Source organism: Rhinopithecus roxellana, chromosome 6 (genome assembly GCF_007565055.1).
Source record: "Rhinopithecus roxellana isolate Shanxi Qingling chromosome 6, ASM756505v1, whole genome shotgun sequence".
NCBI classification, from domain to species: domain Eukaryota; kingdom Metazoa; phylum Chordata; class Mammalia; order Primates; family Cercopithecidae; genus Rhinopithecus; species Rhinopithecus roxellana.
In genome coordinates this window covers 106,863,488-106,889,729 of record NC_044554.1, presented here as the reverse complement: position 1 = coordinate 106,889,729, position 26,242 = coordinate 106,863,488, and the positions used below count along the sequence as shown (strand labels likewise).

Sequence of the window (26,242 nt, the reverse complement as noted above, 5' to 3'; positions counted from 1 at the left end):
GGTAGCGTGATGCCTCCAGCTTTGTTCTTTTGACTTAGGATTGTCTTGGCAATGTAGGCTCTTTTATGGTTCCATGTGAACTTTAAAGTCGTTTTTTCCAATTCTATGAAGAAAATCATTGGTAGCTTGATGGGGATGGCATTGAATCTATACATTACCTTGGCAGTATGGCCATCTTCACGATATTGATTCTTCCTATCCATGAGCATGGAATGTTCTTCCATTTCAAACAGTGATTTTTATCTCAGAAGAAAAGTAACAGCAGATTTAAAGCAAGAAAAAAAGAAAATAAAGAAAGAATTATTCAGGTTAACTTTGGAATGACCTTGGCCAAGAGGAGAGGTCCATCCAGATGGTTGGGGGACCTTAGAATTTTATTTTTGGTTTACACAAGCTGATCTTCCCAGGTGCAGAACAAAGATAGAACGAGAGCAATTGGGCAGGGTATGGTGGCTCATGCCTGCAATCCCAACACTTTGGGAAATTGAGGCAGGTGGATCATCTGAGGTCGGGAGTTCGAGACCAGCCTGACCAACACGGAGAAACTCCATCTCTACTAAAAATACAAAATTAGCTGGGTGTGGTGGCGCATGCCTGTAATCCCAGCTACTCGGGAGGCTGAGGCAGGAGAATCGCTTGAACCTGGTAAGCGGAGGTTGTGGTGAGCCAAGACTGCACCACTGCACTGCAGCCTGGGCAACAACAGAGAAACTCCATCTCAAAAAAAAAAAAAAAAAAAAAAAAAGAGAGCAATTGTTCCTCCACCTCTCCAGAAAGGGTCACATAATTGATTCTTCCTTTACTCCATTTTTTTTTTTTTTTTTTTTGAGACGGAGTCTCGCTCTGTCGCCCAGGCTGGAGTACAGTGGCCGGATCTCAGCTCACTGCAAGCTCTGCCTCCCGGGTTCACGCCGTTCTCCTGCCTCAGCCTCCCGAGTAGCTGGGACTACAGGCGCCTCCACCTCGCCTGGCTAGTTTTTTGTATTTTTAGTAGAGACGAGGTTTCACTGTGTTAGCCAGGATGGTCTCGATCTCCTGACCTCGTGATCCCCCCGTCTCGGCCTCCCAAAGTGCTGGGATTACAGGCTTGAGTCACCGCGCCCGGCCAATCCATTTTTTTCTTAAGACTTTCACCTTATCTCATTTGAAACATAGATTTACTAGCACTAAATGAAGTCTCACAAGAATGTGACCATTTTCCTTATCACCCACCCACCCCAATTTCCACGTGCTCTCCCCCTTTAAGGAAATGAGTAAACAAGAGACCTCCTGAAAACCTCTCAGGGGGAGTAACCACATCTGCCTCTGTGACCCACGTTTATCCCAAAGGTGCCCTCCAGATCTGGGGGAGGGAGAGAGAGAGAGAGAGAGGGAGAGAGAGAGAGAGAGAGGGAGAGAGAGAGGGAGAGAGAGAGAGAGAGAGAGAGAGAGAGAGAGAGAGAGAGAGAGAGAGGGAGAGAGAGAGAGAGAGAGAGAGAGAGAGAGAGACTGCCTTCCTTTTGTTCCCAAACCAATGGCTATAATTCACATGCTTACTTTATTTCATGCAAAATATAGATCCACTGAGCTGGAGAAGAATGCATGATTGACTTTCCCCCAACTCCTTTCTTTTCACATGTAAAGTAGACTCACACTGACCAGTGCCCCACAGGAATGCAACCACAGCCTCACTGCCTACCCTCTCTTTCTCCTTCCTTTTTCCCAACCCTCCTGCTTGCACATTCCCCTTTAAATACTACAGTTCCCAAAACCCTCTTTGGAAAAGCACAGGACACAGATCCTACTGTAACTTGTGTCTCTTTTTCCCTGGCATGTCTTCAACCTCAGCAAAGTAAACCTCTAAATCTACCGAGATATGCCTCTGTTGCGTTTTAGTTTGTAATTTAGCTTAAACATAAAAGCCAATCTTGGCCAGGCATGGTGGCTCAGCCTGTAATCCCAGCACTTAGGGAGGTCGAGGTGGGTGGATCACCTGATGTCAGGAGTTCAAGACCAGCCTGACCAATATAGCAAAACCTCATCTCTACAAAAAATACAAAAAGGAGGCTGGGTGCAGTGGCTCACGCCTGTAATCACAGCACTTTAGGAGGTTGAGGTGGGTGGATCATTTGAGGTTAGGAGTTTGAGACCAGCCTGGCCAAAATGGTGAAACCCCGTCTCTACTAAAAATACAAACAAACAAACAAAAAAATTAGGCGTTGTGGTGGGTGCCTGAAATCCCTGCTACTCAGGAGGCTGAGGCAGGAGAATTGCTTGAACCCAAGAGGCGGAGGTTGCAGTGAGTTGATATTACGCCACTGAAACCCAGCCTGGGCAACAACAGTGAAACTCCGTCTCAGAAAAAAATTAGCTGGGCATGGTGGCACACACCTCTAGTCCCAGCTACCCAGGAGGTTGAGGTGGGAGAATCACTTGAACCCAGGAGGTGGAGGCTGCAGTGAGCTGAGATCGTGCCACTGCGTTCCAGCCTGGGCAACAGAGCGAGACTCCGTCTAAAAAAAAAAAAAAGCCAATCTTCAGCAAGGTGGAGTGCAGATCCTGTTGATACTTAGCTGTTCATATAATCTGCATTTGCTCCAGTATGTGGGTGTTACTTAGAGAAGATTCCACTTACTGTCCTCACAGAGAGTAGAATCTCAAATCCTGTGTTAAGGAGCATCTGAGTAGACATCTACTAGCACTCTGTGCTTTGATTCCATGGTCTTCCTGTAGACAGAAAATACAGATACACAATATGGTGCCTGCTTTGCAGACACTATTTTAACTATGAATCAGCTTATAGTTTTATATCTTTCTACTTGCTTCAGACACAAAGGCCAATAACTCAGCTCTTCGTCTTAGAGAAATTAAGAGCAGAACCAATAAGCCTTTCTCATTTCCTGCACTCTGGTGTTAGACACGTCACTATGACCTTCTTCACTTCCACTCGTCAGCACTTGACATGAACGAAAAGGAAGGCAGGAAAGGTGATGTCTGTGACAGCTATCATTTACTTAGTGACCGCTCCAAGCAAGGCACCAAACTCAGTGCTGGCCATTTGGTAATTCGCTTAATTCTCATGCCATAAGTGTATGAGGAGACTGCAGGCCAGAAAGGCTAATTAGCTTGCCCAAGGTCACTCAGGCAGGTAGACGGGCTGATGGTAAAGCCCACCTTCCTAACCAGGAGGTCACACTATGTCAGTTGAGGAAATGGTGACACTAGAAGAGCTGCCTACTCTTTGTTGAATGTGAGGAATAAAACTGCCAGCCTCAGCCGGGCACAGTGGCTCACGCCTATAATGCCAGCACTGTGAGTGGCCAAGGCGGGTAGATCACAAGGTCAGGAGTTCGAGACCAGCGTCACCAATGTGGTGAAACCCCGTCTCTACTAAAAATACAAAAGTTAGCCGGGCATGGTGGTGGGCGCCTGTAGTCCCAGCTACTCAGGAGGCTGAGGCAGGAGAATCGCTTGAACCTGGGAGGTGGAGCTTGCAGTGAGTCGAGATCGTGCCACTTCACTCTAACCTGGGTGACCAAGCGAGACTCCATCTCAAAAAACAAACAAACAACAAACAAAAACCTGCCAGCCACAGGATCTGGAAATGTCACACACAACGTGGATGCCCCAGGTCTAGCTCTTAAGATCCGCTTCCTGAGCTTCCACTGGCAGTCACAAGCTCCCATCAAAGGACTTCCGAATTATACCCTAAATCTGCACATTCTTCCCCACAGCAGCAGACAGCCATCTAGAATGTGAACCTCATGTCAACCCCACTTCTACGGCACTCCCTCACTGCCAAACAGAGCAACCTAGAGTTTCCCAAATGAGCAACATCCACAGAGCTTTGAGACACTATCTTCTTTTTCACTGTGCTCCACCATATTTGCTGAATAAATGGATTTAAGACTAGAGAAGGACCTAGAACAATTATTTTCTGAAGAGCTCATTTCCCAATCAGTTACATTCCATCTTATAGTATTTCTTCCCTCATTTTTATTCACTAGGTGACATAAGGAGTTCATTTGATACCCTAGGAAGTGATACAATGCTAGAGATAGAAAACTAAATAAAATACTATGTGGGGCCAGGCGTGGTGGCTCACGCCTGTAATCCCAGCACTTTGGAAGACTGAGGCAGGAGAAGCACCTGAGGTCAGGAGTTTGAGACTAGCCTGACCAACATGGTGAAACCTCGTCTCTACCAAAAACAAAAAAATTAGCTGGGCATGGTAGCACACACCTGTAATCCCAGCTACTCAGGAGGCTGAGTGAAGGGGGAGAATTGCTTGAACCTGGGAGGTGAAGGTTGCAGTGAGCTGAGATCGCACCACTGCACTCCAGCCTGGGTGACAGAGCAAGACCCTGTCAAATATATATATATATATACAATATATATATATATATATATATATATACATACATACATATATATATATTTGCAGGCCTACAATCTATGGTACATGGCATGTGTTTTGTGACTGGGAGTTGGGGGACAATTGGAGATGAGGCTGAAAAGTAGGCATGATCGCATTTGTAAAAGGACCTGGAATGTTGTGATACAAAGATTAAAATTTGAAGTGTAAGTCACTGAAATGGGAAAAGCACGCTGTGGTTGCATGTTGCAGGATGGACTGGCGGAGAGGGGGTGAAACCCAGGGACAGTCAGGAGGTTTGTGGCCTCCGTGGGCATCGCTCTCTGCTCCAGCCTGTGGGCTGGCTGTGCTTCCCGATAGAGCATGGCACTCTTTCCGGCCACATGGCCCCAGCACAGGCTCTTGTCGGCCTGGAGCAGGTGTCCCTGCAGCTTACAACGGGCCGAGGCCCACTGGTCTCTGGAGGGTCAGCCCAGCACCACTCCACTGAAAACCTCCACCACTGGGGCCCATATCTGATTCATGTGTGAGCGTTCTCCCAGGTCGTCTTTTGTATAATGTTAAACACTGATTTCCATCTCCCTCAGCAGACTATAAACTTGTTTATAATTGCATGATATATAATTTATGATAGAAACAATCAAAACCATTTTTTTTAGACAGAGTCTTGCTCTGTCACCCAGGGTGCAGTGCAGTGGCAATCTCAGCTCACTGCAACCTCTGCCTCCTGGGTCAAGCGATTCTCCTGCCTCAGCTTCCCGAGGAGCTGGGATTACAGGTACCCACCACCACGCCTGGCTACATTTTGTATTTTTCCTAGAGACAGGGTTTCTGCCATGTTGGCCAGGCTGGTCTTGAACTCCTGACCTCAAGGGATCCACCTGCCTTGGCCTCCCAAAGTGCTGGGATTATAGGCGTGAGCACCACGCCCGGCCAAAACCATTTTTTCTTAATTTCTGACTTTTTTTGTAGACACTGTCTCACCTCGTTGCCGGGGCTGGTCTTGATCCTCCTACCTCAGCCTCCCAAAGTGCTGGGATTGCGCCTGGCCAAAAACCATTTTTTCAAAATAACAAGCAAGTTCGTTACAAAAGTCAACCACCTCAGGATGAGGTGGCTCACACCTGTAATCCCAGCACTTTGGAAAGCTGAGGCAGGAGGATTGCTTGAGCACAAGAGTTCGAGACCAGCCTAGGCGACACAGTAAGACCAGTCTCCACTAAAACTTTTTTTTCAATTAGCCAGGTGTGGTGAGCTGTGCCTGCAGTTCCAGCTGCTCAGGATGAGGCAAGAGGATCAACCCAAGAGGCTGGGGCTGCAGTGAACCAAGTTTGAGGCTGAGGCTGCAGTGAGCCAAGTTTGAGGCTGAGGCTGCAGTGAGCCAAGTTTGAGGTGGGGGCTGCACTCCAGCTTGGGTGATAGAGCAAGACCCCATCTCTCTCTCTCTCTTTTTTTTTTTTTTTTTTTTGCAGAGTCTCGCTCTGTCGCCCAGACTGGAGTGCAGTGGTGAGATCTCGGCTCACTGCAAGCTCCGTCTCACGGGTTCACGCCATTCTCCTGCCTCAGCCTCCCGAGTAGCTGGGACTATAGGCACCTGCCACCACGCCCAGTTAATTTTTTTGTATTTTTAGTAGAGACGGGGTTTCACCGTGTTAGCCAGGAAGGTCTGGATCTCCTAACCTCGTGATCTGCCCGCCTCAGCCTCCCAAAGTGCTGGGATTACAGGCGCCAGCCACTGCACCCAGCCAGAAACCCCATCTCTTTAAAAAAAAGAAAAAAAAAGCAACCACCTTCCTCTCCCATCCTCTTTGGGTTTTGCAGTCAGGTGTTATAGAGTTATATTAGCATAATGTCTGTATGCACAGTACTGTACAAAGCCTACCTACAATGTTAACACAAGCAAGATAATTACACTAAGTGGAAGGACCTCGAACTGGCCTAACACTGGCAGTGGAGTCCAGTTGCCTGAGTCCATAACCCTGATGGCCTCTCAGTAGCTATGTGAATTTGGGCAATTTGTTTGACTACATTGTACTTCTATTTCCTCTTCTATAAAAATGGGAGCCACCCTGTAGAGCAACTGTGAAGATTCAATGAGTAACTATGTAAAGAATCCAGGATGGTGCCCAGAGCAAACCAAGCACTCGGTAAAGAACCCAGCATGGTGCCCAGCGCAAACCAAGCACTCAAAGAACCCAGCATGGTGCCCAGCGCAAACCAAGCACTCAAAGAATCCAGCATGGTGCCCAGCGCAAACCAAGCACTCAAAGAACCCAGCATGGTGCCCAGCGCAAACCAAGCACTCAGTAAATGTTATTGACACGGTTGGGATGTGTGTCGCTGCCCAAATCCATGTTGAATTGCAATCCCCAGGGCTGGAGGTGGGGCCTGGTGGGCAGTGACTGGCCCACAGGGCGGTTTCTCATGAATCATTTAGCACCATTCCCTTGGTACTGTGTCACGATAGCGCGTTCTCGTGAGACCTAGTTGTTTAAAAGTGTGGCTCCTTCCCCCTCTCTCTAGGTCCTGCTCCTCCTGCCACATAAGATGCCCACTGCCACTCTCCCTTCTGCCATGACTGGAAGCTCCCTGAGGCCTCCCTAGAAGCAGAAGCCGCCATGCTTCCTGTACAGCCTGAGGAACTGTGAGCCAATTAAACCTCTTTTCTTTATCTATTACCCAATCTCAGGTTTTTCTTTATAGCCATGTGAGAATGGACTCTCAGTTATTAAAGTTATTACTAATTTTATTATTATGGTGATTATACATTACCTGAATTATAAGCATTTAGGAAAGATGAAAATGTATGGAATGACAAAATTATAACCCTGTTTTATAAATTTATAAATTATCCACTATTACAGAAAAACCATAATTGAACTACTTTTTGGAATTTCAGAAGGCCAGTCAATGCTCCTCTTCTCTCTACCAATTACGAGGTAGTGCAGGTAGAAGTCTCCCTTGTGGTCCACGCTCTTGATAGTCCTCTCTCCTTGAGGGTGGGCAGAACCTGTGAATGTGATGGGCTGTCACTCCTGTGATTAGTCTAGTAATCAGCTGGCTTTGAATTAGTCAAAAGGGAGATGATCCTGGTGGACCTGATCTTAAAAAAACAAAGCCAACATGTCAGAGAGAACACATGGGCTGTCCTGGAAGAAGACAAAGCAAACGCCGTGTTGCGAGAGGCCTGTGGAGGGCCACACAGAAGGCCAAGAGCCAGCATGAAGTGGGACCTCAGTCCCACAACCCTGTAGGGAACTGACCTCTGCCAATGCACTAAACGAGCTTAGGAGAGGATCCTGAGCTCCCACGAGAACAAGCTCAGCCAACACCTTGACTTCACCTTAGAAGACCCAAGTAGAGGACCCATGCATTTGGCATTTGCTAAGCCATGCAAAATATCATCCTCATTACTGATAAAAACTAAAATGGAGCTTATGACTTGACATATGGCTTTAGTTGGGGATTCTAATACGTACCATCAAATTCAAACTTCCCCCAAGAATACTGGGGATCCCCCTCATATGCACAGGGCTGCCTCTGGGGCTCCTGAGAACCAGCATCTCCAAAAAGAGACAAGCCCAAAGAAGCGGAGCTGTATTCAGTATATAAGGTGATTTCAGTGACGAGCACAAGGTACAGAGATGACTGTTGTGGTGAGGAAGACACCACAAAAGCTGTCCCAGAGGTGGACACACACACACTGGACTTTGAAATGTGAATAGCAGTTTACCAACAGGACAAGAAGAATGTCCAGGCACAGAGATGGTATGTTAGATCGTTTTGTGTCACTGTAAAGACATACCTGAGGCTGGGTAATTTACAAAGTAAAGAGGTTTAATTGGCTCAGGGTTTTGCAGACTGTACAAGCATAGTGCCAGCATCTGCTCAGCTTCTGGTGAGACCTCAGGTAGCTTTTACTCATGGCAGAAGGTAGAGTGGGATCAGGCATGTCCCATAGTGAGGGAGGGAGCAAGAGAGAGAAGGGAGAGGTCCTAGACTCTTTCAAACAACTTGATCTCACGTGAATTAACTGAGCGAGAATTCACTCAACACCAAGGGGATGGTGCAAAAGCATTCATGAGGGATCCGCTCCCATGATGCAATTACCTCCTACCAGACCCCACCTCCAACATTGGGAATCACAGTTCGACATGAGATTTGGACAGACATCCAAACCATATCCAGTGATTTGGGAATAACTGGCAGCATGACACCACATAGGAAAAAGTGGCTGGAATTGTGGCCAGACAAGTCCGGTCACATTTTGAAAAGCTCTGTCACACTAAGGAGCTTTAACTTCATACCTTCAGAAAAGGAAATATTTTATAAGCAGGGAAGAGATTCAATCAAATATGCATTTTTAATTGGCCATTTCATTGAAATATGGGCTTTAAAAATAAATTTTGAAATAATTTCAAACTTAGGGAACATATGCAAGTATAAAAAGCTCCCTTGTCTTTGGCCGGGCGTGGTGAGTCACACCTGAAATCCCAGAACTTTGGGAGGTCAAGGTGGGAGGACTGCCTGAACCCAGGAGTACAAGACCAGCCTGGGCAACACAGCAAGACCTCATCTTTTTTTTTTTTTTTTGAGACGGAGTTTTGCTCTCATTGCCCAGGCTGGAGTGCAGTGGCACCATCTTCGCTCACTGCAACCTCTGCCTCCCTGGTTCAAGTGGTTCTCCTGCCTCAGCCTCCCGAGTAGCAGGGATTACACGCACACACCACCACACCCAGCTAATTTTGTATTTTTAGTAGAAATAGGGTTTCAATATGTTGGCCAGGCTGGTCTCGAACTGCTGACCTCAGGTGATCCACCTACCTCGGCCTCACGAAGTGCGGGGATTACAGGCATGAGCCACCATGGCCGGCCGCAAGACCCCATCTTAAAAAAAAAAAGCAAACAAACAAAAACAAAACTCTCTTATCTCCACCACCCAAATTCCCATTGCTAGCCTCACACATTGCTCCACTTTTCTCTATCATCTATCTACACACAGACATTCATTATCATTAGTCTTTTTCTGAATCATTTGAGAAAGAGCTTCAAATATGATTATTCATCACTTCCTATCTTAGCCCACTTTGCACTGTTGTAGGGTCCAGCCCTACAGGGCTTAGCGGGTGTTCTCCCCGTGTACAGAGACGAGAGATTGTAGGAAATAAAGTCATAAGGAGATAAAGGGAAAACAGCTGGGTCCAGGGGACCACTACCAACAAGACGCGGAGACCGGCAGTGACCCCCAATGTCTGGGCGTGCTGATATTTACTGAATACAAGGCAAGGGGGCAGGGTAAGGAGGGTGAGTCGTCCAAGTGATTGATAAGGTCAGGCAAGGCATGTGATCATAGGACAGGGGGCCCTTCCCTTTTAGGTAGCTGAAGCAGAGAGGGAAAGCAGCATACATTAGCGTTTTCTTCTACGCACTTATAAGAAAGATCAAAGACTTTAAGACTTTCACTATTTCTTCTACTATCTTCTAAGAACTTCAAAGAGGAACCAGGAGTATGGGAGGGACATGTAGGTGGACAAGGAGTGTGACCGTTGAAGCACAGCACTACAGGGAGGGGTTTAGGCCTCCGGATGACCGCGGGCAGGCCTGGATAATACCCAGCCTCCCACAAGAAGCTGGTGGAGCAGAGTGTTCACCGACTCCTCCAAGGAAAGGAGACTCCCTTTCGCGGTCTGCTAAGTAACAGGTGCCTTCCCAGGCACTGTTGTTACCACTTGACCAAGGATCCCTCAAGCGGCCCTTATGCAGGTGTGACAAGAGGGCTCACCTCTTGCCTTCTAGGTCACTTCTCACAATGTCCCTTCAGTATCTGACCCTATACCCGCCAGTTATTCCTTGGTAATATGAGTAATACAACAAAGAGTAATAGTAAAAGCTAATGATTAATAATGTTTATACTAATGATTGATAATGCCCATGATCATCTCTATATCTAGTTTGTATTATAACTATTCTAACTATTTTATTATACTGACACAGTTTGTGCCTTCAGTCTCTTGCCTCGGCACCCACATGCTGCTATAACAAAGTACCTGAGATAGGGTAATTTATAAAGAACAGAAATTTATTTGTTACCATTCTGGAGGCTGGGAAATCCAAGATCAAGATACCAAGAGGTTTGATGTCTGGTGAGGGCTCCTCTGCTTCCAAGACAGCACCTTGTTGGTGAGGGGAGGAGTGCTGAGTGCTCACTTGGCCAGAAACCTCGTCTGCAAGGTCACTACCTCCATCCACAGGGAGGAGCCTCATGGCTTAGTCACCTCATGGCCTCACCTCCTTACACCATCACACTGACCACTAAGTATCTTTTTCTTTCTTTTTTTTTTTTTTTTTTCTGAGATAGGGTCTCACTCTGTGGCTCAGGCTGGAGTGCAGTGACGTGACCAGAGCTCACTGCGACCTTGATCTCCTGGGCTTAAGTGATCCTCCCACCTCAGCCTCCTGAATAGCTGGGAGTACAGGGACATGCCACCATGCCAAGGTCTACCTCAGCCTCCTGAATAGCTGGGACTACAGGCACATGCCACCATGCCAACGTAATTTTTAAATTTTTTGTCGAGACGGGGTCCCATTGTGTTGCCCAGGCTGGTCTTGAATTCCTGGGCTCAAGTGATCCTCCTGCCTCAGCCTCCCAAAGTGCTGGGATTACCGGTGAGCTACCACACCAGGCCTTGGTCATTCGGTTTCCACATCTGAATTTTGGAAAAGACACATTCAAACCATGGCACCCCCCAAATACTCTAAAAACAAGGATCACCTCCACTAGGTGGAGTTGTTGGAAGGGTTGTTCCAATGCAGAAATCAGTATCAACACATTGTCCAACCCATAGATCCCACCCAAGCTTCACCAACTGTGCCCACACTTCTTGTCCCATGTCTGGGACCTCCTAGGAACATACATGGCAAGGCGTTGTTACGTCTCTTCAGTCTCATACGATCTGGAACAATTCTTAGTCTCATCCTGTCTCTTATGACTATTTATTTGAGAAAGGGTTTCCCTGTCACTCAGGCTAGACCGCAGTGGTGCAGTCATAGCTCACTGCAGCCTTGAATTCCTGGGCTCAAGTGATACTCTTGCCTCAGCCTCCTTAGTAGCTGGGACTACAGGCTCATGCCACCATGCCAGGGCAATTTTAAGATTTTTTTTTTTTTGAAAGATGGAGTCTTACTACGTTGCCCAGGCTGGTCTTGAACTCCCAGCCTCAAGTGATCTTTCTGCCTCAGCCTCCCAAAGCGTGAGCCACTGTTCCTGGCTCATGACAGTAATAAAGAAAACAGAATGGCCTTCCTTCTGGGTCTGTCTGATATTCCCTAGGCTAGACTGAGGCCGTGGTTTCTGGCAGAAGTGTCAGGCGTGCTGCTGTGCTCTTCTCAGCACACCACACAGGGACTCAGTTTCAACTTTTCTCCACTGGTGACAGGTGCCACATTACCTGGCCACGCTGGTGTCTGCTGGCGTTTCCCACCAGAAAGTCTCCTCTTTGTAAATGGAATTTTCCTCTTTGTAATGGAAAAGTATGCTGAAGAAAGATATCCACTCTCATTCCTCATCAAATCTCCACCTAGCCCCTTGAGCCTCCATTTATAGCTCACTCCTGCAACAACACCACTATAGTGATTGGTAAATGATGATTTCCATTCTCATAATTCCTTCTTCATTTATTAGTTCACATTCTACTATAAAGAAGAACCTCCCCTTCTCCACTATTTTCCCTGCATTCATCAATGGTTTATCTACATCAGTGTGGACTATTTTGCTCATTCAGTGGTAATCTGCCAGTATCATTCTTTGTTTTGTTGCTCAAATTGTCCTAGATTTCACCAGCAAGAACTCCCTCCAGCTACTTTCCATGTCCTCTGATCTCCTGTGAATCTTTGAGCACTTCCTCACTTCCTTGAACAACAAAGTAATTCAGGATCATCTTGTACTTTCACTCCAGCCCTGAAATTAACCATTTCTCCAAAGAGTCCTGATTCCTTTTGTTGGAAAACTTTATTTAGAATTTAAGATCTAGGGGCTAACTGTGATCATTGGTACTGGGGTACCATTGCGTCTAGATACTCAGCAGACAGAACTAGAAAATATTTCTGTGTTTATATGCACATATACCTACACATGCATGCACAAACATACAACTATCTTTATAATATCTGTATATATTTTTAAAAACGAGTTCATACTACCACTTGCAGTTCCAATCCAATCCCTCAGTGTTCTTTATAGCCATCCCTCTTCCATGTTTTTACTTTCTCCAACAGCAAGAAACCTGGCTTTCACTGTCCCCAGTGTATTTAATTTGCTGTTATAACCTCCAAAAGGAAGAGATGCAGAGCACGTGCTCCCACCCTCCACAATGAGACATATTTAGAGGTGTTGGGGAGGACCCAAAAGCAAGAAGAGTTGAACCTAAGCAGAAGACAGCACTGTCCTCTGAAACCAGGAGGCTGGAACTTCGCAGCTGTGCACCAGAGCACTCGGAATGACACTCCAGAGAAAGCAGCACTTTTCCTTGTCTACAAGACTTTTTCTTGTTACAAGAAGGAAAGGATGGAGGGGTCATGAAAGATCACAGGAGATTGAGGAGTTATAATGTTAGCAAAAATCTAAGAGCCCAGTTGGACCTGCAGTCAGACTGGACACCTGTAAGATTGAATTGTGGTAGGGCCTTACGATCTGCTTTCTGCAGGCAATTAATCACAGGGAGGGGCTGGAAGCCCGGGACTCACACAGAGAGAAGCTGAGGACACTCGGGCTGACTGGCACGCAACACGGGACATTCTCTTCAATCTAGTTTACATCCTTGGGTCAACCACTGGATGGTACATGGCACAGGATTTTTTTTTTTTTTTTTTTTTGAGATGTTGTCTCACTATGTCACCCAGGCTGGAGTCCAGTGGCGCGATCTCGACTCACTGCAACCTCCGCCTCCCAGGTTCAAGCAATTCTCCTGCCTCAGCCTCCGGAGCAGCTGAGGCTACAGGTGCATGCCGCCATGCCGAGATAATTTCTTGTTCTTTTTAGTAGAGACGGGGTTTCACCATGTTAGCCAGGATGGTTTTGATCTCCTGACCTCGTGATCCGCCCTTCTCCGTCTCCCAAAGTACTGGGATTACAGAATGTTTTACGGGGCTTATGTTTATGCAAGTCTTTGTAGGATGTGAACCTACAATTTTCCAGTAGAGGAAAGCTGCAAAAGAAAAGCTCAGGCTCCTTTCTGCGTCAACAAGGCAATTACTTGCTTTTGTGTTGAGGTTTAGCTTTGAATGAAAGGTGGTGTTAGGAGCATTAACCGGTCGCATATTTACAATCTACATAATATAATTTGCTGCTGCAGCAAACCAGGGACTGTGAAGAGTAAGAAAAGGGAAACCACTTCCACCCCTTCCTTGGGGTTTACTGCCCTTGCCTGGAGTTGAGCGTTTAGACTCTGCAATGTTTTACCTATGTGATATAATCTCCACATACATATGCACACAAAATTTGGCAGACACAGGAATAAGGGGAGAGATTCCCATGGAAAGGTGACCCTGCTTCTTCTGGGCATTTGTTTACTCATTCAGTACCTGCCAGTGCCCTACTCTGTTACAAATTCACTAAAAATTTCCTTGGAATTCACTGAAAATGCTCAAAAACAGTCAACTAGGATGTTCTTTGCTACTATTTGAAGTTTCCTTGAAAGAGATTTCAAAACAAATATAATTATCTCGATTGAATTCACTGGAAAATAAAGTGATCAATAGTCGTGTTTTTGAGTTAACTGAAAAATGATCTCAGGAATCACAGGCAAGGCCCAAAATTAGTCGTCTGAAACAGCTATTAATAGTTGGCCACAATATTAACACCTTTGGCGAAGCCGCGTGGTGCCCGGCGTGAGTTCCCGGGTGTCAACAGCGTCCCTTGGGAGCTTGCGGTGGTCTTTGCCCGGCACTACCGTACCCCTCAGGGAGGGTTTTTGGGATTAAAGGCATCTTAAAGCCAACTGAACTGCGTGAGAGTTGTCAGGTTCACAACGGAGTCGTTCGTGTCTAAAACCCTGACAAGCAGAGTGGGAAGGGCCACAGAGGCAGCGCTCTCACGCCAGAATGCCGGACAAGACCATCCCGAGAGACTGCGCAAAAGCCACAACCTTGCACACTGGCTAGGCAACCTCACACCGAAAAAATGCTGGAGGACCCCCGCCAGCAACGCCCGTCTGACCTCCGGAGGGCGCCCTCGTCACCGGTCCTCGTGGCCGGGGAGTTACCGCAAACAGGGACGCTGCCCTCTCATCCCCCCGCCACCCCGGATGCGCTCAGCGGCCGCGCACCCCCACGCCTGCCGGCAGCTCCCAGAGGCGGTCAGTCTTCGGGTTTGACGACGGCAACTTCCCGCGCCTCGACGAGCACAGCCACGCACCCGGAAGCCGCCTCGGGAGTCCCACGCCGCGGCGCGACGCCGCGCCAGAACCGCCCGCCGGCTCCGAGGCCACCGGCGAGTGGGGAGGGTGCCCTGCGGAGCGGGGGCTCGGAGAAGACGCAGGCACTCGCGACCCACGCAACCAGCATTGTCCTTCGCAGTCCCGACTCCCGCCAGCCGAGACACACCGCCCCGCGTAATGACGTCGTGCGCCTGCCCCGCCCACTCCAGTAGTCGTCAACCCGGCCCACGGCCCGCCCCGCGTGATGACGCCATATCCACCCCGCCCACTCCCGGTGACGTGCCAGCCCCAGGCCCACGCCGCTCCCGCCCCGCGTGATGACGTCGCCGTCCCGGGAAGAGGCGGGCGTGCGGCGGAGCCGCGTCCCCTCAGAGGGGCGCTGGCGCGGGGCTGAGCCGCCCGGGATCAGCGCGAGCACCCAGCCCGCCTCGGCCGGGAGGGCAGCGCGGCACGGCGGGGCGATGAGCGGCGCCCGGGGCGAGGGCCCGGAGGCGGGCGCCTGCGGGGCTGGGGGCCGCGCGGCGCCTGAGAACCCCGGGGGCGTGCTGAGCTTGGAGCTGCCCGGGCTGCTGGCGCAGCTGGCGCGGAGCTTCGCGCTGCTGCTGCCCGTGTACGCGCTGGGCTACCTGGGGCTCAGCTTCAGCTGGGTGCTGCTGGCCCTCGCCCTGCTCGCCTGGTGCCGCCGCAGCCGCAGCCTCAAGGCCCTGCGCCTGTGCCGCGCGCTGGCGCTGCTGGAGGACGAGGAGCGCGCCGTGCGCCTGGGGGTGCGCGCCTGCGACCTGCCCGCCTGGGTGAGTGCAGACCCCTGCCCGCCCCGACCCCGGCCTCCGGTCCCGATCCCTCCTCGTCCAGGCAGGAGCTCCCCTTCCCGCGACCTGCCGCCTGGGTGAATGCAGACCCCAGCCCCGCCCCGACTCCCGCCTTCGCAGTCCCCCACCCACCCCGTTCCAGGCAGGCGCTCCCCTCCCGCCTGGGCGAGTGCAGACCCCAGCCCCGACCCCCGGGGTTGTTCCAGCGACCTGCCAGCCTAGGTGAGTGCAGAACCCGCCCCGCCCCGCCCCGACCCCCAGCCCCGACTCCCAGCCCCGACTCCCAGCCTGTCCACGCAGGCGCTCCCCTGCCCGCGACCTACCCACTCGGGCGAGTGCAGCCCTCAGCCCCGCCCCAGCCTCCGGCCCACTCCCTGCGAACCTGTCCGCCTGGGGCCGCCGCCCTCCGCTCACGCCCAAGTCCTGAGTGCTCCGTGCCTTCCCGCCGTCCGAGTCGGGCGTCCCCCCTCTCCGCTTCCCCGCCCGCCCACGCTCCGGGTCCAGGGCGCGTCTGCCCTCGCTGTCCCGCGCGGCTTCCTGGAGACTCCTCCTCACAAAGCCCGCTTCCCTCCCCCGGCCTGCGGACCCCGAGCGCCAGCGGCAGGTACCGGGCGTGGCGTCCCCTCTTCAGCCGCGGCGCTGCCGGAGCGCACGCTTAGTTCTGGTGCCGCCCGCGGGGTCTCTTTAGGGGCCTGAGCGGCCGGTTCGGCTCTCAGAGCGCCCAGCGCGATTCTCGTGCTCCTTCCCAACGCCCTGCCGGCCTGGAAATGCTCCAAGTGGCTTCAGCTTTTGCTTCTCTCTGTTTAAAAAAAAAATGTATTGACAGCTGGTGGGGGAGAAGTTAACTTTTTCTTCTCCTCGGAGAGGACTCACTCATGTCTTTGTTGTTTCAGACGCGTTTCAAGGGCAGTGAGTATCTCCTGAAAGATGTGGAGATTTTAGATAATTGAAAGATTGTTCCACTTTTTTGCAAGTATAATTGTGAGACTGAGCATTTTTATATGGGGTCGAGCTGAATCCAGTGTGAATGTGTGTGTGTGGCACGAAGTTTTGGAAGAGTTGCAGCAATAGCAAAAGTCATAATGTTATTTTATTTTTAACTCTGGCAATTCTTTACCTCATATATTTATGGACTATAGACACTAAGAGTTGGCTTCATATCTTTTTCTTGTCATTCCCTAATTCTTTCTTAGCCATGACTTGGCGTCACAGTTTCACACTGCAAGAAAGAGGATTTTAATGATGCTTCCATTAGGCTTAATGTAAACTTTGGGGTAAAGGTGGCCAGCAGTGGGTTTCGGAAGGGTCATTTTCCTTTAGAGGAGAAAAGGTCCTTGTTTCCAGTGAGAAGTAAGGCATGACACAGATGGCAAACAAGAATTAGAAAGGAGGCGTGCCCAGGACAAGAAGATAGTAGTTGCTACTTTGTGACGACAGATTGCAACTGGAGTAAGAATATAATGTAAGGGACTTGGGAATGTACAGTTCTGCCGATGCGTGGTGAGCATGAGGGACAGTCGTATTTGGAGAACCAAGGTGACTGGCATGGTACAGCTTTTTGCTAGCAGTGGGAAAAATCGAGGGGCGTGTAGAAAACGGGAAGTTAGAGGAACCGAGGTGGGAAAAACTTAAGAACAGAAGAGCTGCGCTTGGAAATGGAAAAGGACTTTAAAGTGACATTTTGTGTCTGTATTACACTACGATGCATAATATTTAAAAGTGGCTAAAAACAGAGTCCATTACCGTCCATTACCAAAACAGCAACGTAATCAATGCTGAAATTTGCAGGAAGTGATGATGCTGACTTTCATAGAACTTGGTTATTGGCCAATATCAAATTCGCTTGTTAAAAATCTTCGTGAACCACAGATTTTCTTTTCTTTTTTTTTTTTAAGACGGAGTCTCTCCATGTCCCCCAGGCTGGAGTGCAATGGCGTGATCTCAGCTCACTGCAACCTCCGCCTCCAGGGTTCAAACAATTCTCCTGCCTCAGCCTCCCGAGTAGCTGGGATTACAGGCGCGCGCCACCATGTCCAGCTAATTCCTGTATTTTTAGTAGAAACAGGGTTTCACCATGTTGGCCAGGCTGATCTCGAACTCCTGACCTCGTGATCCGCCTGCCTTGGCCTCCCAAAGTGCTGGGATTACAGCCGTGACCCACCGTGCCTGGCCACACAGACTGTTTTCTTGTGATAAATAAACAGATGCAATTGCTGCCCTATTGAAGAACTGAAATTCTTTTATTTATTTATTTTTTTTGGAGACGGAGTCTTGCTCTGTCACCAGGCTGGAGTGCAGTGGCACGATCTCAACTCACTGCAACCTCAGCCTCCCAGGCCATTCTCCTGCCTCAGACTCCCGAGTAGCTGGAATTACAGGCATGCACCACCACGCCCAGCTAATTTTTGTATTTTTAGTAGAGATGGGGTTGCACCATGTTGGCCAGGATGGTCTCGATCTTTTGACGTCGTGATCTGCCTGCCTTGGCCTCCTAAAGTGTTAGGATTACAGGCGTGAGCTACCGTGCCTAGCCTGAAATTCTTTTTTTTAGAAAAAAACAGAATACAAATGTAATTTAGCCAAAGATTCTTTCTGAGTTTTTAATCTGTGTGACTTAAACTGACGAACCATGGTGTTCACCCTATGAAGAATTTATATTTGCTCCAGAATGTTTTACTTGTTAATTCCAAATTTGTACCTGAGCTCATAATCCCACACATACAGACTTCAATGTGCCTAGGTTGCTTAAGACATTTCTTGAAGGATTCACATGAAGCTTGACAGTGATTGTGTTCACAGTTTTAGAGAGATTTTAAAAATATCTTTTAAAGTATTCTTATGTATTTATTTTATGATATTTATTAAAAGTATAATATACTTTGTTTTCATCATAAAACCAGCAGGTTGCATGGTCTCGAAATGTGCCTGAAATTCTGCTGTGTGGCAGGGGTTTTGCGGGGGGAGGTCAAAGCACATCAATAATAGAAGAAGCTATGAATAAGAAAAGTTAAGATTTCGATATTACTTGCACTTTGGGTTTGTTTTTGTTTTTATTTTTCTAGAGATGAGTTCTTACCGTGTTGTCCAGGCTGTTCTCAAACTTTTGGCCTCGAGGGATCCTCCCACTTAGACTTCCTAAAGTGCTGGGATTGCAGGTGTGAGCCACCATCCCTGGCCAATATTACCAGTACTTTGATTTTTACCATACATACATTGATTCTTGGGGTTTCTGAACTTTGGGCTGATATTTTGCCTTGAACAAGATATATTTGTATATCCCAAAGACTGTACTCGTTTTCATAGTATGTCGTTGACAACCATTAATTCATAGCAGAGTGGAAACATAGGAAAACATGAATTAATGAGATACCGATTTCCTCACTTCACCTTTGTATATATTCACTGACAGCTTTTCTTCTTCTTACTGAGTAAAAACTGAGCTGGATATGGAAACGAGATAAAGAGTATTAATACTTTGAGAAAAAATGTATACTCTTCCTGATTTAGGCTATTAGGATATGAAAAATGGCTCTCACTTAACTGTGATAATTCTGTAAGTTTGGTCCTACAGCTTTAAAATAAAGTGTTATTTTTCTTCACTTATTTTCCCATAAACAGTTATGTTCCAACTGTTTAGGGGAAAGGCTTGGCAGGCTGGATGAATTGAGGACAGGGCTTTTTGTTGTTTAAATGTCTACCCAGTGTTAATGGGCCCTGGACAATTAGACTACTCGGGGTAGAGAAGAGAAGATTTATTTATTTATTTATTATTTTATTTATTTATTTATTTATTTATTTTTGAGATGGAGTCTCACTCTGTTGCCCAGGATGGAGGGCAGTGGCATGGTCTCGGCTCACCACAATCTCTGCCTCCCAGGTTCAAGTGACTCTCCTGCCTCAGCCTCCCAAGTAGCTGGGAGTACAGGTGCCTGTCACCATGTCTGGCTAATTTTTGTGTTTTTAGTAAAGACAGGGTTTCACCATGTTGACTAGGCTGGTCTCAAACTCTTGACCTCAGGTGATCCACCAGCCTCGGCCTCCCAAAGTGCTGGGATTACAGGTGTGAACCACCGCGCCCAGCCTTTTTTATTCTTTAAAGAGAGGAAGTTCTCGCTGTGTTACCCAGGCTGGTCTTGAACTCTTAGACTCAAGCAAACCACCTACGTGAGCCTCCCAGGTAGCTGGGATTACAGGTGCATGCCACCATGCTCAGGACTGTGAAGAAGATTCTTGAAGAGTTTTTATAGAGATGAATAAGGGCAATTTTTCATTGCTATTTTTATTTATTTGAAAATATTAGATCTTCATAGGATTAAGTCTGACTCTGTCCTGCTTTTACTGTTGCCACTAAATGCTGATTCTGTGGCTGCCATGGATAATACTGTCATGGATAATACTACTCAACTGTTCTGACAGTCGGTCTTTTATCACCTCATACTTGGATTATTGAGAATTAAAGCATATTAGCTTCCTTGGTTATGTTGTTCTGTATGTTTGTATACAGGCTTTCTCTGGGGAGAGCTTTCTTCCCATTGCCCTTCTGGGAAGTTCAGGAAAATTTAACTCTAGCCAAAATACGGTATGTATAGTCTAAGAACCAAATGAACAAAAGAAAATAATGCACTGTGGTCTCATGTAAAGAAAGGGCAAATATTTATTTTTTTATTCTTCGTGTTAATCTTCACTTAATACTTTAATAAAATGTTGTGAAGACTTGTAACTGAAAATAGTTGGCACAGCTAATTCAGGAGCCACAATTTCGCTATTTTAGACGAGTGCTACTTTAGTACCTGAATCCAAGCGATCGTGTGGTCGAGTCAGTGTTGGAGTCCTTGTCGTAGCTGCAGATAGGATGAGGGATGAGGGTGCTGCCTGGGGTTTCTCGTTTACACCCACACTGCGGCTGCCACACAGAAGGGAAAGGATGTGACCGTTCTGTTGCTTCAGTTCTGTGGTCTGAGAGCCTCATTCAGTTAGAACATTAATGCCCCAAGATTGCTAAAACTAAAGCAGTAAATATCTGGCTTTTAGTTTAAGCTAAAAAATAGATTTAAATTTAGGATATATGCATCCATCAGCCTGTATGTTGTGGATTTGGTAAAACTTCTATTAAGATTAGTATTATCATTCTACATTTAAGAATGGGAGGCGATGGAGCTAGGACTGAAATATAAATACTTTATATGAATATATACACTTAAAACATAATATATTTTATAAGTACGTATTCATAAATGTAAATTTCCATCCTGTGAAGATGAGCTGTGGAATAGTGTTATTGTTAGACCTAGTGAACCTGTGATCTTTCCTGTGGGCTTTCATGATTTCCTCATTGGTCACAGCCTTTAACCTTGAAGGAGGCATGGTGAATATACTAAAAACCATCAAATTGTATACTTTAAATGAGTGAATTGACTAGTATGGGAATTATATCTCAATAGCACTGTTAAAAAATATAGACATCAGGGGTTGGGCGCGGTGGCTCACGCCTGTAATCTCAGCACTTTGGGAGGCGGAGGCCAGTGGATCACGAGGTCAGGAGACGGAGACCATCCTGGCTAACACGGTGAAACCCTGTCTCTACTAAAAATACAAAAAATTAGCCAGGCATGGCGGCGCGTGCCTGTAGTCCCAGCTACTTGGGAGGCTGAGGCAGGATAATTGCTTGAACCTGGGAGGCGGAGCTTGCAGTGAGCCAAGATCGCGCCACTGCACTCCAGCCTGGGCGACAGAGAGAGACGCTCCATCTCTTAAAAAGAAAAAAATTCCAGTGTCTATTTTTATTTTATTTTTTTTGAGATGGAGTCTCGCTCTGTCGCCCAGGCCGGAGTGCAGTGGCGCGATCTCAGCTCACTGCAAGCTCCACCTCCCAGGTTCAAGCAATTCTCCTGCCTCAGCCTCCCAAGTAGCTGGAACTACAGGCACACACCGCCATGCCTGGCTAATTTCTTTTGTATTTTAGTAGAGATGGTTTCACCGTGTTGCCCAGGCTGTTCTTGAACTCCTGAGCCCAGGCAGTCCGCCTGCCTCAGCCTCCCAAAGTGCTAGAATTACAGGCATGAACCACCGCGTCTGGCCCGGATTTCTTTTAATAATTGATGAAAAGGTGATCAGTTATAGTGCAAAGTGAGGTATTCCTTTGCTTACGGAATTCTAGCTAAAACTGTAAAAGTTTTAAGGAATATTGTTCTAACTTAAGTTTGGGGGCATTTGCATTTTAAAAGGTTAGGTATATGAATTTTAAAAACTAGGTAAATGTTTTTAACTTAAACCTACTACTACTTTATTTACTTTATGAGCTGGAGTCTCACTGTGTTACCCAGGCTGGCCTTGAACTCCTAGGCTTGAGGGATCCTCCTGCCTCAGCCTCCTGAGTAGCTGGGACTACAGGTGTGAACCATTGTACCCAGTTCTAATATTACTCTATTTTTATTTATTCTTTAATTTTATAAACTTATTTGAACATTTTTTATACTTGTAGTAGAGCCAAGGTCTTGCTATGTTGTCCAGGCTGGTCTCAAACTCCTGGGCTCAAGTGATCCTCCCATCTTAGCACTTCCGAAGTGCTCTGATTACAGGTGTGAGCCACCACATCTGGCCTATAATAGTCCTTTAAACACTGATACTGTACTATATTGGCATAAACAAATGTTAATTTTAATTGCGTAACAATAGAAATCATGTTTCAAAAATATAAAAAACCTAAATCTGTGTTTCTGTGAGTTATGCCAAACTCTTAACTATGATTCAAGGTATCAGTATATAATCACCACCTATGTTTGAGTAGTTTAGCTTATGGATTGGTTTGTTTTATACTAGGTACTTTCTATCAGAACATAATTTTATCATGTATTATATAATACGTTGTGGTCTTTTGTGGTCTCTTGCATTTTGTTATGGTTTGGCAAGTCATTATCTTTTTTAGTTTTCATGTCAGTTCTGTCTCAGAGGAATTTTATTTCTTCATTTAGGAGATGTAAGGACCCACTGTATGCAGTGTTATGCCAACAAAAGTGTAAGAAGTCATCCTGTCTTCGTATTTAGACTCTTCTCAGAGTAGTTAGAACAAGCACCTGGGAAGCGGGCTGTGGTGACGGTGCCCTGTCACGGTGGTTCAGAAGAAAGGAGCAGGGAGGGCTTGATGGTAAGTAAGGGGGTGTGTTATGAACTTACGGACGTGTTAGGGAAGAGATTCTATTCTTATTGAAGGGTATGGGGCCTTCTGTTCAGTAGCAACAGTACGAGCGTGTGGAGGACAGTTGCAAAGGTGGATTTCTGGGCCATCTCATCTGGAGGGAACTCCGTGAAAGTTCTGATAGGGTTGTAACTCCTCCACCTGGTAGAAGGCTGCGCTCAGCTTGGGACTTACTCTGGGCCTAGCAGTGAGGAATGGAAGTGGTCCCACTAGACCCCAGCCCAGGTCCCCACGGGTGAGGAGTACAAGTGCTCCTTCTGGATGACTGGCCCAGGCCTTCAGGGCAGTTCTGATTTACAGGGTGCAGGGATGTGGGCGTGATTACTGTCGTACTTTTCAGACAGTTTGGACATGACAGCAGGTGAAAGTAGTGATGTGTTCAGATCTAAGCTTGTGAAATCAGAAAAGGAAAGCTACTGTGTAATGCAGTATACTTCTATTCTTGCTGTAGCTACCAGAAAACTCACAGCCAAAATGATTGCTGGATTGTTGGGCCCTGTACTGCTGTAATAGCTGGGAGTACGTGTCGCACTTTTCTTCAAACAGACGATCTTCTTTTACTCTCAATGATCTTTATTGTGTTTTGAACACTGAGTCACCTTCTGTTCTTTTGGAATTGGGTGGGGCATAGTTCTTACACAGATGGTGAATATGCTGGTAGTTGTCTTTTGCATGGGATCATTTTTCCATTAAGCATCTTTTATTTACGGAGTTTTTCCAGAGTCTTTCTCCCTGTCACTGATCTTTTTCTTCATTTATTTTTCTTAACTGTTTTTAAAGTTCTGTAATGTTTGTTAAAGCAAACTATTTATTTTTGCGAATTTTTTCCTGGATCACATTTTAAGAAACTAATCCAATTTATATGTAAGGATTAAAAATGAGTCTTGATGAATTTATGGACATTTATTAGGCATTTGCTATGTTCTAGGTACTGTGCTAGGTGCTAGTGACACAAAATATGTGTAAGACAAGGCCTTAAACTGAGAAATTTACTAGCTTGCAATACCACAACAAATCTGTTTAATCCTAGCATTAGTCATAGTATGAATTGGTGGGTTTTTTTCAGTTCTTTTTATTTATTTATTTTTGACACAAGGTCTTACTCTGTTGCCCAGACTGGAGTGCAGTGGCACAATCATGGCTCACTGCAGCCTCAACCTACTGGCTCAGTCACCCCTCCCACCTCAGCCTCCCAGTAGCTTGGACTACAGGCATATGCCACTAATCTCGCTAATTTTTAAAATTTTTTGTTGCGGTGGGGGGTCTCCCCATGTTACCCAGGCTGGTCTTGAACTCCTGGGCTCAAGCGATCCTCCTGGTCTACTTCCCAAAGATATGGGAGGGAATACAGGCGTGAGCCGCTGCACCTGGCTATTGTTATTTTTTTAACTGATAAAAGTATTATTTTTATTGTGTTCAGCATGTTTTGAAATATGTATACATTGTAGAATGTGCTAAATCGAGCTAATTAACAAATGCATTATGTCACGGGCTTACCATTTTTTTGTGGTGGAACACTAGAAAATCTATTCTTAGTGATTTTTTCAAGAATATATTACGTTGTTGCTAACTATAGTTAGTGTTGTACAATAGATGTCTTGAACTTATTCCTTATAATTGAAATGTTTTATCTGTTGCCTTATATGTCTCTAGACTCTCCCTCATTCTTCTAGTAAAAGTAATACATGTTCATTTTTTTTAAATCCAGGAAAAAATATATGAAAAAGATCATTCATAATACCAAACCATCCATAATGGTAGTTGGTAGAAAAGTATAAATTGAATAGGGTTTAATGGATTGCGGCGGTGACTAGATGAAAGTATCAATACGAAGTTAGAAGCGCATCCCACGTGCACTTGTGTATCCACTTGTGTATGGCGGCAGCAGTGTCCTTTCGGATCACAGCTTTAGTTTTGTGCCTGGTGATTGCGTGCTGGCATTAGTGATAACCACACCAACAGCAGATGTGGAAATACTAATACGATGGTTTTCATTATGCTTTTTTTATTACTTGTAAAATTGTCATTGAAACTGAGTTTGATTTTTTTTTTTGATTCATTCAGTTACACGGCGAAGTCCCCCTTTATCTTTCTATATTTAATGAACATGCGGTTGTATTTTTCTTCATTTCTTATGGCTGGACAGGTTTCAAAAACATATTTTTTTTCTGATTTAAAGAAGAAAGTATGCTCATTGAAGAAAAAGCTTTGGAGAATAAAGAAAAAAATAGTTACCTACAATTCTACTAACTGGTGATAACCGTTAGCAACATTTTGTGGATTTTGTTAATCTTTTAATGATATGTTTGGATATATATGTGTGTGTACAGTATCCTCCTTTCTTAAATGCTATATGATGGATATCATGTTATTCTTCAGAAATATGACTTTGACTATTGCAATCTCATCTGTCTTGTGGAACTACCAGACTTTATTTAGATGATGTCTGATAGACATTTGAAAAACTGGATTGTGAGATATGATATAATGAGAAGAGATAAAAATTGAATTTGAGATATTTAATTTCCTGTTCTTTTTAAGTTATGAAAACATATTTACTTGAGTTATTTATTAGATCTGTGTCTAGGATATATGAATTATTTTTGAACTCATTAGACTGACATGATAATTGTATAAGCAAAAGTCTGGCCATGGAAGGCAGTGTTTGTTTTTGCATGGTATGATGTTAAAAGACAGAAGATTTATCCCTGTCTCTTTTTATCTGAATAACCTTTGGAAGAAAGCATTCCCTCCATAATGAGTCACAACTTCAGATTGCTTTTCTTCCCCTGTGCTGTTGGTGTATTAAAGTTTGCTAACAGTTACAAGTATTTTTAACTGCAGTGGTTTCGTATAGCACAATTGAGTGATGGCTACTTTGAGGTTCCCGTGATGACTTGCTGAATTGGTGTGTCCTTGCCTGGACGTGACCTGTCATGTGGCCAGTGCCCGTGTGCGTGGGCTGCCCTTCATCCCTGTAGGGTGTGCTGCGGCGTGGCCACTGGCCTCTGGTTAGCTTTGAGACTCCCACCATCTCGCAGAGCCCATGGCTCAGGCTCAGGCTCTGGCTCTGGCTCTGATGGGTGTGGGTTGTGCCCTGAGACCCACCCCTTCCTAACTCCCTGCCCTTGGGTGAGTCAGGCACAACTCTTAGAACCTTGTTTCCTCTTCAGTTTGATGGGGGTTGAGCCTGACTCTGTGCTGCGTTGTGAGGTTGGAATGGGGAGAGGCCAGTGAGCACACTGGACATGGGTGGGCAGCGAGGCATGTCCTCGGGTCAGCCATCTGAGTCACAGGCCCAGAGATACACAGCTGTGACCAATGCTCTGCTTGCGGGCAAGTCCTGGTGTGGCCTTTGCCACCTCCCTCCCCCCCTTCTGCTGAAATGGAACAGATGAGCCCTGGGGTTTTTCTTTGTTTCTGTTCCACTGTGGTTTGTTTACACTGTTGC

The 26,242-nt window shown here is 46.5% G+C and overlaps 2 protein-coding genes and 1 pseudogene across 2 annotated transcripts in view; 2 read left to right on the top strand and 1 right to left on the bottom strand.

The window, feature by feature from the left end:
- The window catches only part of WDR60 (WD repeat domain 60), a 132,202-nt gene extending 116,021 nt beyond the window's left edge, over window positions 1-16,181 (bottom strand). The window contains exon 1 of the mRNA XM_030933223.1: window positions 15,979-16,181. The gene's annotated coding sequence lies outside the window, so the exon portion shown is untranslated. The remainder of the gene's footprint in view (window positions 1-15,978) is intronic.
- Window positions 4,718-15,181, top strand: LOC115898197 (annotated as a pseudogene).
- Window positions 15,126-26,242, top strand: part of ESYT2 (extended synaptotagmin 2) — a 102,996-nt gene continuing 91,879 nt past the window's right edge. Inside the window, 1 exon segment of the mRNA XM_030933225.1 lies at window positions 15,126-15,578. Coding sequence (XP_030789085.1) covers window positions 15,249-15,578 — 330 coding nt within the window. The 5' untranslated portion in view covers window positions 15,126-15,248.